This window comes from Cinclus cinclus, chromosome 13 (assembly GCF_963662255.1).
Source record: "Cinclus cinclus chromosome 13, bCinCin1.1, whole genome shotgun sequence".
Classification (NCBI taxonomy): Eukaryota; Metazoa; Chordata; class Aves; order Passeriformes; family Cinclidae; genus Cinclus; species Cinclus cinclus.
Genome location: NC_085058.1, coordinates 15069265 through 15085984, shown reverse-complemented (window position 1 = coordinate 15085984; position 16720 = coordinate 15069265). Strand labels below are relative to the sequence as shown.

The 16720-nt window shown below is 44.0% G+C and overlaps 1 protein-coding gene across 1 annotated transcript in view; it reads left to right on the top strand.

Moving 5' to 3' along the window:
- The first annotated feature begins 243 nt into the window (after positions 1 to 243).
- Positions 244 to 16720, top strand: part of AGBL1 (AGBL carboxypeptidase 1) — a 246363-nt gene continuing 229886 nt past the window's right edge. Inside the window, exons 1-5 of the mRNA XM_062501147.1 lie at positions 244 to 261; positions 375 to 438; positions 1714 to 1860; positions 2864 to 2995; positions 5354 to 5447. Of these exons, the coding sequence (XP_062357131.1) occupies positions 244 to 261; positions 375 to 438; positions 1714 to 1860; positions 2864 to 2995; positions 5354 to 5447 (455 nt within the window). The remainder of the gene's footprint in view (positions 262 to 374; positions 439 to 1713; positions 1861 to 2863; positions 2996 to 5353; positions 5448 to 16720) is intronic.

Below are 16720 nucleotides of genomic sequence, written 5' to 3'. Positions count from 1 at the left end.
TTGTTTTTCAGCTCCAATAATAAGAGGTGCTATCATGGAAAACCACCTCACATTTAGCATTTCTATGTGATGCAGAATTTCCTCAACTTTGGAATAGCCAGATCAAACCAAAAAAGAGAGCTTTAGTTTAGAATTTAGATGTAAGTTCCACAGAAATGCTGCTGTGTATTAAGTACTGTGTAGTATGATATGTTAGAGGCTTTTAAAATGTGCTATCAATGTTTCCACATATTCAATGTCCAGATGGCACAAAAGTGCTCAGTATCCAAACAAGGATCTCAGTGCCTCTGCACTGCATGATGCACTGCAGCCCTGTGCAGCACAAAGTGTCCTGTTCTGAATTGATCTGTAAGTTTGGTGTGTTTCCATTCCAGAGCTCCTGTGACAAGGATGTCATCCTGAACATTCTCAGTGTCCTCACTGACTTGCTGTCTTTGGGTAAGGAAACAAAGTTTTTGGGGCAATGGCTGTGGGCTAGGGCAGAAAGGGGGTCCTCAAGTAAGTCAGGAAGTTCATACTTGCATTCAAACTTGACCAGGTGTCTGCAGGGTGAAAAAAAATAAAATATGAATTGTATCTATAGATCAGCAGTTCTTACTCCTTTGTTTGAAAAACTGAGCTTATCAATGTGTTAAAGAAAAAGAGACTCATAGAAAGTTTCAATTTTTTCCTTTTAGTTTCGAAGATGCTCATGGGTTGCAAAGTATTTCATAATCCCTGGCAGTCCACCTGGAAATGTTCAGTTTCATTGGAGAGAGGACTGTGAGACAGGCAAAGGAACCTGACTTTTCAGAGCCCAGGGACCCTCTAATGCAGAGGGTTCAGCCTCTTTCCAAAAGGCATTTCTACCTGGGGCCAGGGAATGCATGTTGCTTTATGTGCTCAAAGTTGCACGAAAAATTAAGTGTATTGGCAAAAGAACTGTAAAAAACAATCAAATTCCTTTTCCTATCTGCTCCACCACAGAATTTGCTTAACAATTCCCAACCCAACTAAGCTGCCAGGCTGTGGGGGCTGCATTGGTGAGGGCTGGGTCCTCCTGAGTCCCCCACTCCTGGAAGCCCCACCAGAGGCATCACCTGTCCATCTGGGGCTGTGTTTTGGAGCCCTGCAGTCCTGTTCCTCAGCTGAGTGCACGGATGGCCTTCATGGAGAACAGGGGGTCCTGCTGTCCTCCAGGAACTGAGTGAGCAGCACCCCCCAAACACAGAGCCTGGATCAATGTTTGTTAACACAGTAAGGCTCCCAGGGTTAGAGTGTGGTTTCTTTGGAAACCTGCATTTATTTGAAAGCTGTCCCCAATGCTTCCCTAGGATTCTTTTTCATTTGGCAGAAGCCCAGTGCAGCTTTATTTCTTTCCTTGTTTAATTTCCAGTATCTAAGAAAAGACAACTGAGCCTTTTGCTGCTTTGAAACCTGTCGGTGTCTCTGCTTATTCCTCTCTGCCACATTTCAATGCACAGTGAAAAACTTCTGCAGCACGTGGGTTTGGGGAGACAAGGACTGGCGTGGGACAGGCAGCAGAGCACACAGTTCCACCATGCAGCCAGCAGCCATGTGTCCTTGGATCCACGGCCAGTTCTGCAAATACTTGTGCGTTCGTGGCACTCAAATATTGCCTGACAGCCAACTGTGCTCCTTGCACACTGAGGGTTTGTGACAGCTGTGGCTCGGGAAAGGGATGCTCTGAGCAGTCTCTCCTCTCTTCCCCAGGCACTGGAAGGAGAATTCACTACGTGGTCAGCAAAGGAGGCAGCGAGGCTTTGCTGCAGGCGCTGGCCACGGCTGCCCGGACAGAGCCACCCGACCACGGCACCCTCCTGCCCCTGCTGCGGCTGCTGGCCAGGGTGGGCCTGAGAGGTACTGCTGGGTGCTGGGGGGCTGCTGGAGTGAGGGGGGCCCGAAATAAGGATGATGACCTCATTGTGGCCTTGAAGTAGCTAAAGGGGACAGACATTTTAGTAGGACTTGTTGATACACACGTCCAGAGGAAGGCAACAAGAGAGTTGGAACACAAGCCCTGTGAAGAATGGCTGAGGGAGCTGGGGTTGTTCAGCCTGGAGAAAAGAAGGCTAGGGGGTGACCTTATCACTCTCTACAATTCCCTGAATGGTGGTTGTAGGCAGGTGGGATTGGTCTCTTTCTCCAGGCAGCAACCGACAGAACCAGAGGGCACAGTCTCAAGCTGCGTCAAGGGAGATATAGGTTGGATATTAAGAACTGAAGGAATAATAAAGCATCGGAATGATCTGCCTGGGGAGGTGGTGGAGTCACCATCTCTGCATGTATTTAAAAAAAGACTGGATGTGGCATTTGGTGCCACGGTTCAGGTGAGGTGTTAGGGTGTGAGTTGGTCTTAATGATCTTGGAGGTCTCTTCCAACCTAGTTATACTGTGATACTGTGATACAGGACAAGGAGAAATGGTTTTAAACTGAAAGTTGATAGGTTTAGATAAGATGTAAGGAAGAAATATTTCATGATAAGGATAGTGAGGCACTGGCAGGGGCTGCCCAGAGAGGTGGTGCATGCCCCATCCCTGAAAACATTCAGGGTCAGGTTGGACAGGGCTCTGAGCAACCTTGTCTGGTGCAACTCATTGTGAGGGGTTTGGACTAGGTGGCCTTTCAAGGTCTTTTTCAGTCCAGACTATTCTATGTTTCATATATGGTGACTCAAAGTAAACTCCATGTTTTTCTGTTTTCAGTGAGATTAATATTGGTTTAACTCATTGATACATTTGAATGCCTTTCTTATAAGATTTTGAGTTACAAGGCTTAATAAATGTATGTTTAGCATCACAGCTGCAATGACCTGGTCTTTGCAATAGTTTTGAATAGTTAATTCTCATTTTCTTTTCACAGATAGGAAGTTTGGGCTTAAAGTGCAGAAGGCAGAAGCCACTGATATAATACTGAGCTTGGCAAGGAGACACCTGGGCCACCACTTGCACCTCACCCACTGCCTCTGGGTGCTGCGGGTTTGTGCTTCCAATGGTGAGTGCCAGGATTTTCCTTTTTCCTTGTGTGTGACAACCACCAGGGTTCTTTTTAGTCATTTTGATGCAAAGAAACATTATTTCTGGTAGGGTTAGTACCTGCATGCACCATTAATATACAGAAAAGCACAAAAGTCAGAACAACCTTAGAAAAAAGGTGCTCCTCAAGGGGCCTATGCAGCCTTTAAAGTACATTTCATCTGCGAGCTGTGGAAATAAAAGCGATGTAGTGAAAAATATTCATGGCAAAGACCTCATATTCTGGAATATAGACTGTCAATTCTTTTGCTCTGAGACTTGGGTACCTTAAGTCTCTATACAGTTCCCATTACCATAACAGCCAAATGTCTCACTATTGTTGATTATATTGATCCTCAGAGTAGCTCCGTGAGGGTGGAGAAGTGAGGGAGAGAGAAATCTGTTACTTATTCAAGGTCTTCCAGGAAGCAGATGCTAGATCCTGGTCTTCTGACTAGTATCCCCTCAGATGTGCACTCTCCCAGCTTTTCTTGCTTGGCAATGCCCTCATGTTAAATAATTCAAGCAATGGGATTTCCAGTATCCTCTTTTGGGATCATTACAGATTTATACAGGCTTTCCAGTGCTGTAAAGTACCAAGCTCATCAGCACAAATTTCCCTTTGCTCACTTTAACCCTTTCCTCTCCTTCCTTACATCCCTCACCCAGCAGATAATTCTTGATGGCCAACCTGTCTGCAGTCTACCATGTTCATCCTGAGATTTAGCTCTCCTAGTGTCCAGTCCTACTGGTCCCTTCTGCCTAGACAGAGCTGGCTTCATGCTTTGGGCTTCCTCAGGCAAGCAGCCAAGCCTCAACAGTCAACCCCTCTCGCCGTGATAAGCAGTATTTGAAAGTCTGAGTGTGGCTGAAAAGGCAGCCAAAGCCAGAAGATGACATGTGCCTTTATTTGGGTTTCACAGCTGTGTAGTGATCTTGTGCTGCCCCTCACCCAAAATGATGATCTGCTCACTTCCCTGCTCCAGTGCACCTGCACTCAGTTCAGCTGCTGTTTCTGCAGAGGTCTCAGGATGCACATGGCAGCCTGGCCTCCTTTCTGTTAATGTCAGACCCCAGCACCCCAGCTCTGCACCTTTGTGGGAGCATCTCTCTTAATCTCCAGGTATCTCCAGCACTCTCCATTAATAACTTTAACTGTGGGTTCTTTGGCCCAGCTGGGAAGCTGCAGGAGAGGTTAGGTAAAATTCTGTATGGGTGTGTTATCAAACCAGGGGATTACATGTTCCCAACCTTAAAAATTATAGAGTGTAACTTAAGGGAAGCCAGAACCATACAAAACTCTTGAGAGTGCTTAGGTACGAGAACAGTAAAGATGAATTCTTGTCTCACCTCCTGCCCCACTCTGGGTCGCTCCCTTCACTGCCACCAGAGGTTTGTGGCTGCCCACTTCCTGCCCTGGAGCAGGATAAGTTGGAGCAGCCTTGTCCACCACCCTGTCTCTAATGAATTGCCAGGCAGTGTGAATGTAGCTGGCAGGCCTTGCAAGGCTTTCCATCACAGGACAGCTTGGCAGGGACACAGTAGGACAGCAGGAGATGATGGGCCCTCTGGCAGCTCTCTGATGACCACTGGGAGATATCTACAAAACAGCCAAAACCCAGCAGTGGGCAGGCAGCCAGGGCTCCTTCTGGCTGCTGTTGATTACTGATACTTTCACCTTTGTTGCTTCCATTTAATATTTCAGGGCTGTATTTCTTCCTTCATTAGACAGAGGTATCCTGTCTCATAGTGGGGAGGTCTGGTTAAACACCTAGGCTATGCATTAGGTATTGAAACTGATTGCAAAATCTATCTATAAAAGTTCTTGGTGTGTTAAAAAGTAAAGGATTAAAAGGAAAATTGGTCTGGATTAAATTAAACTGCATTCAGAAGGCCCCCAAACCCACTTCCATTCTGCTGAATAATAACACAGAAAGAAAACTCTGCTCTTTAAGCCCCTATGAAATGAACTGTCCTCACTGAGTTGCGTGTAGGAAATGTGGGATGAATTTGAGCTCTGTATTTTTTTTTTTCTGGGAGAAGACCCTGTTTAATTGCAATTTGTTCTCTGGAGAGTACAATGTCTACAGATAAGGGGGCTTTGGGGAAATTGGGAAAGAGCTGCAGGACTGGTTTTGCATGTGATTTTGGCTCAGGTTGTGTCCACAGACAGCTTTGTGCTTCCCTTTCTGTGTTTGTAAGGGGACCTCTGGAGTCCAGATGAGATCCCACAGAGCTCATAGCCCCAGGGGCACCTACTCTTCCCCACATCTCTTCTAAGCAATGTTTGCCAGCGGCCTGCTTCAGAGCTGACTGCTTTTCCCTTTTATTGCCATAGTTACCACGGGAACTGTGCTTGGCATCAATGGAGCCATGGAGCTGCTTTTCAAAGTCATCACTCCCTACTGCAAGAGACACGTCAGGACGGTCAGGTAGGCAGTAGCCCCAAGGGAACTCATCTTTCCAGGACAGCAAGAAATAAAATTTTGGTTCCACCTGAAGAAGCAAAGAAATCAGAAATGTATGCAGTTTCCACTCACTTTAAATCTGCAGGGGTTTTTAAGAGGCAGAAAGAGTTCCCTGAAGGACACGTTAATGCTGTGATTCATCATATGATTCATGCTGGTGGCCCTTTATTTGTAGTATGCCCTAGACAGCAATGGCAGTTTGATTGCAAGGTACCTTCCTTCATATCCCAGCCACAACTGGGTTTTGAGAAGCATGTGCTGGCAGCAGACAAGCCACTCCTGCCTCCCACTCAGCAAGAACCTCTTGCCTCCGCCAGCCTTGGGGTAGGTAGAGTGGAATTGTGGCAGTGCTGTCTCATTCTCCATTTGCAGAGTCATGACCTGGTTATCAAGATATTTTTGAAGTATGACAGTTCTTACTAGTATTAATCTGCATGTGCTTTTAAGCCCATCCCACATATTTCAAATAGTTATTTTCTGAAGACATAAGTCCATTTTATGTCTCCATCTTAATGCTGAATGTTAGTCCCCAAGTTGTCTGTTCTCATCACTTCCTCAGACACCTTTCAAGGCCAACTTTATAAGAACAAAACACATATCTCTGGCTTTGTCTTTAAAAGCAGGAGGAAGAATTTGCTGCTGTGAGCTGTACCCACACAATCTGGTTTGCTTAAGCCGCACAGAACCTGCCAGTTCCCCTGCTGAGACATGCAATGGCTCGTGGGGCACAGTCCCTACTTGCTCAGGCATGTGTCAGCAAGGACATGGCAGCATTCAGCTAGTTGTGGCTTCTGACATGGGTGAGGTCCATGGCTGGTGATTACTGGGGAAGCACCTTCATGCAGAGCACGAGGTGAGAAGGATGGACAGCCACAGCACAGCAGTTTGGCCACTGTTTGCTTAGCTGTGCCTGAAGTGGAGGCCAGTCACTCTGGATGCATTAAATAATGTCCATCCTGCTGTTACCATCAAAGACTAATACCAGCTCTCTCAATACCATGAGTTACACAATAATGGAGAAGGAATCTGAATTAATTTGCACCAGCCACCAGTGCTGAAGCTGCACATCAACATTCAGTACTGTTGTTAGCTAAGTGCAGCTTTCTTCCAGTTCCTCTGACTACATGTCTGGAGATACACAGTTTTTTTGACAGTTTGCTTTTCCAAATAACATAGTTAGGGGGCCCAGCAGATACACAACTTCCTGCAGCTGCTTTGTTGATGGGAGCCAACTCACTTTTGCATGTGATTTTGGCTTTCTAGCACAGTGCCAAGTACCTGGAACTGCTTCACAGCTTCAGTTCTGTCTTAGACAAAGTAGCTGACATTCCTCTACGTGGGGATACCAAGATATTTCCTAGACAGAGCTTTGGATATTTCCCAACTCAAAGAATATTACCACTAAGATATTATTCCTAGGCTATCTGAGCATCCTTCAACATTCCCCTCAGCCCTCGTGTAATAACTTTAAGATTTAGGCAGCCTGGAGAACTGCTTTATGTAGGACAGGAGAGTCCAGGATGAGTTAGACCTGGAGCTGGGCTTGGCTTCTGAGCCAACCAAAAGTGATTGATGGGTCCAAGACCATGCTTGACTAAGCAAATTCCACTAGATTCCCTGTTTTCCTTCCTGTGGAAGTGTTGGTTATGATTAGACCAGTGTTAGTTCTGCTTCAGTGGTAGGCCAGGATCTGTGTGTGATGGGACTTGGGCCTGTATCAGTTTTCTGTTAAGCAATGGGACTGGCTGCCTAAAGGCTTCTAAAATTAATTTTGTGCAAAAGTGCTTTATTTTCCATTGACTGTTTCCCATAGGGGAAGTAGAAACCTTGGTATATCTCCCACCTTTCTAGCCTGGCTTCTTACTGAGATACATTTGGTGATACAGGGAATGTTGCTGAAGGTTGCTGTAAATATAATTTGTAAAGTGCTCTAAAATACCAACTTCTAAGGGTAACAACCAGAGAAACATGCTGCTTTTGATTTCAATGATTCCACATTGTCAATATACAATATTTAGCTCTTATTTCCTTTTATCTGGTGCACAAAAATTGTTTTGAATTCTTCTGTGGACATTTTTTTTTCCACTTGGAATACAGATCCAAACAGCAGGAAAGCAAACACAAAGTTACCCTCTGTAAATTCCATTTTATAGCTAATAAACTTTTTTATTTATTACTGAAAAGCTTGAATTTATTTTTCATTTGAAAAAAGGTGTAGAACATGAATTTTTTTCTACCTGAGCTTTTTCACTGCTAGTTCAGTTTCCTAATTTTCTTTCCTAAAATATTTGTGTTCTTCTTAAAACATATTTTTAATGAGTGTGCAAATGGCACATACAATCTTTGCTGGGACCCAGCTCACAGGAAAAGGTGATTTGGCTCCCATATACTCTTGGTCTGATGAACAAGAGCCATAAATCAACTCAAGCCTGGTGGCCACTCAGCTGGCCTGCCCTGGGTTCAGAGCTGTGCCTTTTTTTCATAACTAGGGCCAGCTGAGAAGCTCAGTGGCACAGTGGAGAAAGCCTGTTTTTCATCAGAAGAACCACACAAACCTGTTTTGTATTAAAAAACAGTTGCAACCCATTAAAAGGCACTAGTTTCTGGTTAGTCAGTGGAGAGTCTGTTTGTATGTAGCTACCTTGGAAGTGCTGCTTTCACTGTGGAAAGTGGCTTTAGGAGATATTGTTGTCAAGATTTTAGGTCTTGAGACCAGGAGAAGAGAGTGTAGAGTGGGTTATAGATCTCTTCTCCCAGTGTTAGTAAATGCATGGAAATAGCTGTAGTCTGAAAGCTCTAAGTATCTTTGCAGTTCATCAGAAAATAGAGGTGAGTATATGTGGGGAAGATGTCCTTCCATTATTTAACTTGCTCTACCTAAAAATTTGTGAGATGAGGGAGGGAGCTTATGGATGGGTTTTCTGAGCTGGGGAGAAAGGATAAAAAAGGGGTCATGCTCTTTGTCTTGCTCAGTATGTGCTCCTAGGTGTCTGACATTGGTGCAGCTCTTCCCAAAGTGGCTGTGCTGAAATTTGGGAGTGTGCTGTTTTGGTGTGGTTCTTGGTCACAGAAACTCCTGCTTCTTCTGGCTATTAATATGGAAGTTGTAGAGAGCACCAGCCTCTGACCTGCCTATAGAGGGAAACTCCAATGTTGTCCCAGAAATCCTTTGACCCTTGTTTTGTATTTGCTCTTGATACCTTCTCTCCACCTCATAACTATGTGCCACCATGGTTTGCCTTTTTGCTGGGAAGGAACAGCCAGCAACTGTGGGAGCTGAGATTACCCTGGCTCTCTGATCAGCTGCCAGGAATGCAGCATTGAAAATGCACCACTTCTCTGGTGGGCATACCCGCGTTCCCCTGTCCTGGGCAGCAGCAGGGCCAAGGTCACTTTAAGAATCTGCCCTGGAGAGTGCCCTGTGAGAGCTATTTATTTAGCTCGCTAAGATGTGGAAACAAGATACATAGTTCTATTTATTTTTCCCAGTGGCAAAGCTCTGGGGTATTTAGAAATAGTCTCCCCATGCTCCAATTGACCTTCTCTGGGTATATGCCAAGTAGCTCTGATTCCCCTGAGTCTGTGACTCATGGGCTTTATTGACTTTAGTTAGGCATTTTAGGTCTTCAGCTTGCTGGTGCCATGACTGTGGATCTCTCCAGAAGTATCCATGTCTGAGGTAAAAGCTGCATGGAAAAAACATGCAATTTTCTGAGGTGCAGAGAACTCTTGAGTTAACCAGTGTGAAATCCAAGAGAGTCAGAGACTTAAGGATGTCTTGCCCATCTCTCATGGTGCTGTTCTGCAGAGAAGGTTTTCTGATACCTTTTACAGGGACAGTTTAAAATAAAGCCAGATGATGTTCTGCTTTTCTCAGTTCTGTTTATGTCAGGAGGTGGGATATCTGATAGGAGTGTGTGGGGGATGCTCAAATCTTCACTCCATCAACACCTTATCTAATGTAGTGTCTCTGATGCCTCACACAGTGCAATGATCACTGCTCTTTTCACCTTTCATCCTTATTATTCCTTGTATGTTCCACAGCTTCTACCCCTCTCCTAGTTTCCTGTATCCCTTTCAACACTGTTGCTTGTTTTCCCAGCTTACTTGTTCTGAGAAGTGTTTGGATGTGTTGTGGAATGTGACAGTGGAACATGTCTGCTCTCTCATCAGCCAGGAGCTGGTCTCTTATGCACGACTCTGTCCATCTTGTCAGGACCAGGTATCCTCACCAGTGGCTTTGGAGGCTGTGGTTGTCTGTGGCTACAGGTTGTGCAGGTTCTTCTAGGATTCCTCCTGTTGAAGATAGAGTATCAGAGAGGCTGAAAACAAAACCCTGAGAATTTATTCTCCTTTCATAAGAGGAAGACCTGTGCTTTAGAAAATGGCAAATGTGGGGTGACTGGTGCATTGGTCCTTCCCTCCATTATGTTTTTCTTTTCTGCTGTTAAAAGGTTGGTGCACAGTTTTATTAAAGCAATTTGGAGAGTCTTTTAAAATGTCTTTGTTTTTCAAACCTCTATGAGTACATCTATTTATCATACTGAGCAGAACTGGCTCATGGTAAGTGTTCACATAAACCTCGTATGAAAGATTACAGCGAGAGTGAGTATTCATCAGAAATAAAAACTCTTTCTGTGGGTATTCAGAATACTTGGCTTTCTACATTGGCCTATTCCAGTAAAGTTTGACTACTTAATTAAAAGTGGAAAGTGAATAAAAAAGATCTGGGAATGGTGCCAAATTAATTCACTAGAAAATGTGATATGCAGAAATTATCTGCCTTTGCTCATGTCCAGCATTACCCACTTCTGACATTTGATCACAATTCTTTTTATGTTTGGTGCTTATTGGATAGTCCCAGTGCCTCAAATGCTTGCTGATAATCTCCCTTTTCATTAAAGGGAGGAAATCCTCCCTTATAACTCTATTTTACCTGAGGTGGATATCTGGATTCCTCACATATTGAAGGGGGAAAAGAAGCAAGTTCTCTTCACCTGTGGTAGATGTTTGCCTCTAGAAACTTGGAGTCTTGAAAATGTTTATTTCTCTCTGTGCAGTGGAGGATGAGTCTGCAGTGGGCAACCTGGAAGCAGCATAATGAGCATTTAAAGCTGGATCAGGTAGAAGGTTGCTGAAAGAGATTTGCAAAGTGGAGTCAGATCTCTCTGGTGTCAGGGCTCAAGACCCAGGAGGAGTGAGAATACCACAGGTTGCTTTTCTTTGCTGATAAGTGCTCAGGCCATGAAGTGATTCCTGCATCACATACTTCTGACATAGTGGGAGCTGAGGAGATTTTTACTGACTATAGGAAGCAGAGCTCATGCAAGTGAAAAGAGAAATGCCAAGGTGGTCAAGAGAGCACATGTAAAGCTAAAAGCTGTATTTAATTAGATTTTGTGTCAGATTGACCAAGGAAAATATGAAGAGCCTGGAAATGCTGAAGACATAAATTGAGGCTGTACATAACTTCAAATTAGGCTTTGAATATAGGTTTATATATATATATTACTCTGGTTTTTTATAAAACCTGTTTTGTTTGCATACAACTGAGAATCTGTTTTCTCATCTTGAAACTGGTGCTTTCAGTGCAAGGTTAAAGTGTTGAGCCCATAGTGTTGAAAAGTGACCAAGGTGCCACATTAAGAAATGCTTGTACAAGTGTTCTCCTGACCTTAACACTGACAGAAGAAACCAGAACAGCAGTGGGCTGTGCTGTTATCCCGAGGCTCTCCTGGCTCCAATAAGGCTAGCCCAGGCCAGAAGAGAGTCGGGTCCACACATGGACAAAAGCAAAAATCCAGAAAGGGCTCTCACTCAGTGGCTTATGTCCAGCACACTTTTATTCTGGAGGGAGAGAGAGATATATACAGGAAATAGTCAGCCTTTTTGTACCTAGATATAGGGGAGGGAAGAATCACATCACAGCCAATGGAGCGGCGCTGAAGGGGAGAGGTTGATAAGAGGGACAGGCCACGCTACAAACCGAAATAGGGGAAACAGAAAGCACCATTTTCTGTGCAATATAGAACCATGATTATACACTACAACAGTGGGCTATGTCTGGTTTGGACAAGGAGAGAGGAGATGTGTACTGGGGATGACCTGAATACTGCACTTATCTTTTCTGCTGAGAATGATGGAGAGGCACATGGAGGAGATCCGACTGCAAATGTGCTCTAGACCCCAGTGCAGGCAGTTGGATTTTTCCCTATCCTTAATCCTGGATAACGTCTTGCTGGTAGACCACCATAAACATTTACTGCATTTCCATCTTCTGGGTTGGTCTAAACTTCCAGTTGCTCTCTTTTTGAACAGAAGAATATCTGGCCACTGCTTGACTGTATTTTGAGAAAGAGCAGAAACTCAAGGCACCAGCATGGGGATTAGTTCTTCTTCAACCTGATAGGGAAGCTGATGTGATGGGTTTTTTTGAGGAGTGTTCCATACACAGCTTTATGCCTTTGTTTATTTGGCAGTGGCTCCTGATAGAAGATCAAAAGCAAATCATTCTTAATTCTTCTTGTTAGTCTGTGTTTTGTCATTAATCATGTTGAGCAGTCTGGATATTTAATTGGAAAGTAACACATGATTCTATTGGAATGTGGTCAGAATTAATCAATGCTTAGCATTTTGAGAATAAACAGTCAGTATTTGGTTCACTTGATTCATGTAAAAAATTCACAAGAAGGGAAAAAACATTTCTGTTGATCTATATCAGAGCTAAATGACTTGCTTACCATCTGGCCTTGATCTACATGGGATTTATCCTAGAAGTCCTGTTAAATAAAGCTAGAAAATACCATTCTGATGAGATGATGCCAGCACCAAAGGAAAGAGTGTTGTGTTGAATATTTTTGTTTCTATAAAGTGTCTCTTCAACTTGACTAAAACCTTAGATAACATGAAGCAGGGATGGTTGCATCACTAAGATAAGTAAATAAACCCTACTGTGCAAGTTTATTGCAGTGAGCCATTGTAATAGAAGAAATGATCTTGGAGCCAGAGGTGTCCCAATTTCATGCAGTTCCTCCTCTTTCATTATTTTTACGGTCTGTGTGGTTTCTCTCAAAGAATGACCTGTTCTAATATCAATAATCAGTTACAAAATCTCATTTCAGACTGGTGGTATGTCAGTGCTGCTTTGCAGAACAAATAGAGTTGCATTTCACAATTACCTTTACTGGCATTGTACTGTTAATAGAAGTAGATGAGAAAAATTGAAAAATTAAGAGGTAGAGACAAAGGAAAAAGATGTTTTCAAACGAGATTCGAAAATAGATGAGGAATTGATGAGGCAGAGAGGAGCAACATCTCCCAAGGTTGTTCCAGAGGTCTGGATGAACACGTGGCACACAGAAATCCTGGTGCCATCTCTTGGTAGCCTTTGGAATGGCATGGTTTCCCCACAGATGCACCCACCTCTGAGGCATTAAAAATTGGTGAATGAGCATTATATGGAGAGAAATTCACTTCTGAGCTTAAGTTTATATGTCATGGGAAGAGAGGAACTGATTTATAAGCAGAGCAACTTAGTGAGACTGTTATTTTGAAAGAGATGTTTGCCTTTTTCTTTTAGGTCTAGCCTATGTTTTTCATTTATTCTGGGTCAGAGTTTGAAAGAGAAACAGTGCTTTCAGCTGAAGGCCTTTCTTTGCCTGCCCATTATTTCTCCCTTTGGTGAGCTCGAGTTCTATATTTGGAAAGCTGCTGTGAGGGCAAGTCCCTGCTGTTCTCAAGTTCTTGGCTTTTCACAGCCGGTGGCTATGGCAGATGCATGGCTGACCTCGTGATGGCTTTGGGTCTGCCCATACTGCAGGCAGCTCTGGGTTTGTTGGGCAAGAGACTCCCTCTGCCTGAGCTTTAATCTTCCTCCTTCTCCTAGAAAATGCTCAGGCTTGCAACAGGGCTTGCAGTGTAGGCTACCCAAGCTTCTTAGGACGTGTTATCCAGTTTGGGAGTATTTATCACGTTATATGATACAGTATTCACATACTGTATGTGTTTTGCTGTTGGTCTTTGTTCTAACTGGATTAAAACTGGCACCTGGTTGCCTCACTGCAATCCCACTGCCTCGTAGGACCTCTCTGAGGTGTATATCCCATGTAACCATGGAAGCTACTGTCACTCCCATCCAAATGGGATGTGCGACTTGATTTCGTGCCTCAGTTGCATCTCAAAGTGTTTCCCTAGGTTAGATGAATTGTTAACGTTGATAATGCTCTTGCAGCTGCATATGATAGTCCCACATAGGTTAGGTCAAGACTAGTGGGAGCTGGTTATGCCAAGCATTTTGTAAGTAGCATGTCAAAACCACAGTGGAAATATTAAAATTTTTAAAAAGTTAGAGCACAGCTAGTAGGATTATAAAATAGGTCATAAGTTAGGAAGAAATGAAGGGTTGGGATGACTTCCAGAAGTTCATGGGTTATCTGTGAGGTGTAAAGTGTGAAGGCTCCTGATCTGGAGGTGCAGGGAGCCCTAATGGTGGTGGAGCTGTATGAGTAAAGAAGGCAAAAAAGTCTAGTGTTAGGAGACAAAGGCTCTCTCATGTCTGAAGTGTTAACCTGAAATGCTGTGTGTTGCTGTGGGACAGTCACCTGAGATCAGACTTTTCATATGCTTCATACACTTAAGGGAAGTGAGGGTACACTCAGCTCTGTCTGAGGCGTTCAGTGAGAACACAGATGGGGGAAATGAGAAAGGGGAGAAAAGAACAGTAGTGAATTTGTGAAAGGTTTTATGTTCAGGTGGGATGTGGTTGATGTGGACTGTGGAGTGAATGTGGAGTTGGTGCAGTGGGGAGAGGGTTGAGCAATGTGGTTATGTGACCTTGTAATCATGTTTGAGGTGGCTGTGAAGTGCCAAAGCCTTCAGAAAACCCCAGCCAGGCAGCCCTAGGGGACGGGGACTGGAGGGAAGGGATTTCTAAACAAAGGCTATCTGGATGTGCATGTAGAGATGATGAACGGGTGCCCACCCTGCCTGTTTGCCTACATTGGTTTTCCTGTGTCAAGGAAAGCATTCCCCCTCGGAAATCACTGAGTTGAGTAATGACGTGAATCTCTGATAGAGGCCAGAGAGTGAGCAGATAAAGCTGAGGGTACTCACTTGTGTGTCAGCACATGTGAGAGCCCAGGAATCTCCTCTTCTTTGCCTTTCACTTGATTTATTGCCATTTCTCCTCCCTCCCAGAAGCCTCTTGCCATTATGAGGAGGGTAGGAAGCAGCTGTGAAATCCTCCCCACAAAAGCTTTCGGTTCAAAGATAGAAAAGGAAAATTTGGAAAAAAAGCAATGAAAAGAAGTCTCAATGCAGAACTTCTACAGAGGCAATTTGCACAATGCTGTCCCTACAAGGAAATCAGCTCCAAGAATTTTTTCCTGTGGTTGCTGAGGCTTTTTCCTGGCTCCACCAGTGCTGACAATACTGGCAGGTGGAGTGTGAGCCAGTCTCTAGAACTATCAGTGGTTTTAAAGCACAGCAGTGATTAGACCTTCCCTGAGCAGAGTTACATGACAGTGTCAAAGCCTTAGCAACAGCCCTTCTGCTGCAGGGTTCCCTGTCCTGATAGTGCTGTTGGAGCCTCACCAGCTGTAGCAGCAGCAGGCTAACTGGATATAGAGATAGAGGCAGCACAAGAGACTCGTTTCCAGTGGGTGAAAGAGAACACCAAAGTCTTCAGTCTTTCAGGCTCTTTTGAATGACTATCAAACAATTGTTACAGAGAATGAAAGAGATAAAGTGAATATTAGAGTGTTTGCCAACGAAGGTGAAATGAAATTTTTAGGGAGAGAAGATTTTGTAACAGCAATGGCACAGATTCAGCACAGCTCTGGCTCACTAACACTGGCACAGCTCTTCTCAATCTCTTTGTCTGCAGGGCAACACTTGGAATTGCAGCAATGCCAGTAAAATCTGTAAATAAACCCAGAGCTGAGCTGCTGTGGGAGGTGTTTGGAGGCAGGGCTTGGAATGTGGAGGGGAGAACCTGAAGACTTGAGGAAGTGTCTGGTGAGGAAGAACAGGGCTGCTGATTCCCAGCATGGTTGGCTTCAGCTCTGGGGATGGGAATGGAAACTCCCCTTGAAGTGCAAACCTTGGAAAGGTCATGGCTCTGAGACAGCAAAAGCCAGATTATTGCAGGATAGAAAAGAGAGAATCATCCTAGAACTTCAGCACACCAAATCTATGTGCTTCTTTCCTGTGTTGAAGGGATACAGTTCAAGCTTTTTGTGGACCATAGGGAATATGCTGCAATGGCACAACAGCTGTCACTGTCTAGTCAAAAGCTTAATTTCCTCCTTGCTTTTAATTATTTAAAATTGCACTTAAAAATTTGTGGTCATTCCAGTTTTAATCAGCTTCCAGATTTTACTATGTAGAGAAAAATGCATGTGGAAGAGCTATACCAATAATACTCAGAATTTTCCCTATGAATTTTAATTCTTTATCCCTGTCTCTTCATTATTATATTTTCACCTTAACCTAACCACCAACCTTGGCTTTGATATGGTCTGTTTTCAGATCCTGGAGTTTGGCTGGATTATATCAAATAGAAGATTTCCAATGGCAAGAAAAGGAAAAAAACTCAACCCCTAACTTTTATTACTTAGGCTTCTACACATTACTGCTTCAAAAAGCCCCTTCAGTTATGCCAGTGTGACATTGAAGCTTTCAAACAGGAAATATTCAGAGAATTTGACCCAGTATATGCTGCATTTTGACATTTACTGACTTTATCTTCCTTTTAAACATTCTAGCTAAATGTTGTGAAGAGCAAGCACTGGCATTAAGATGTGACCAGATTATTGCTTAATAAGGAGTTAGACTTGTGCAACTGAACAGATTCATTAGTCTGTGGGTGGCTAGATCAGGACTAGGGTTAGGCTGGATCAGCCACAGCAGCCAGGTGCTGCCTCCTCACCAGCCTCACGTGCTCCATGGTGCTGTAGTGACCTGTGTTGCAATTGAGGCTGGTGTCAGCTGCCTGCTCTCAAATCCCCTTGCTTGTACATGTTGGAGGAAAAACTGAGGCTGTGCTCTGGCTGCCCCTGGTAGTCTTCCTATACTGTCAAAGTCTTTTTTCCCCTGCAGGTTGAACCTCAGGCAGCAGCTGGGCAAAGTGCTGTGTGGAAGGCAGCATGGATGATCCAGCAGTTAAACCTATTTCTCTGACTCTTTTGCATTCCAGTGAAATGAATAAACAAACATCTCATTCTTTATCAGGACCCTAC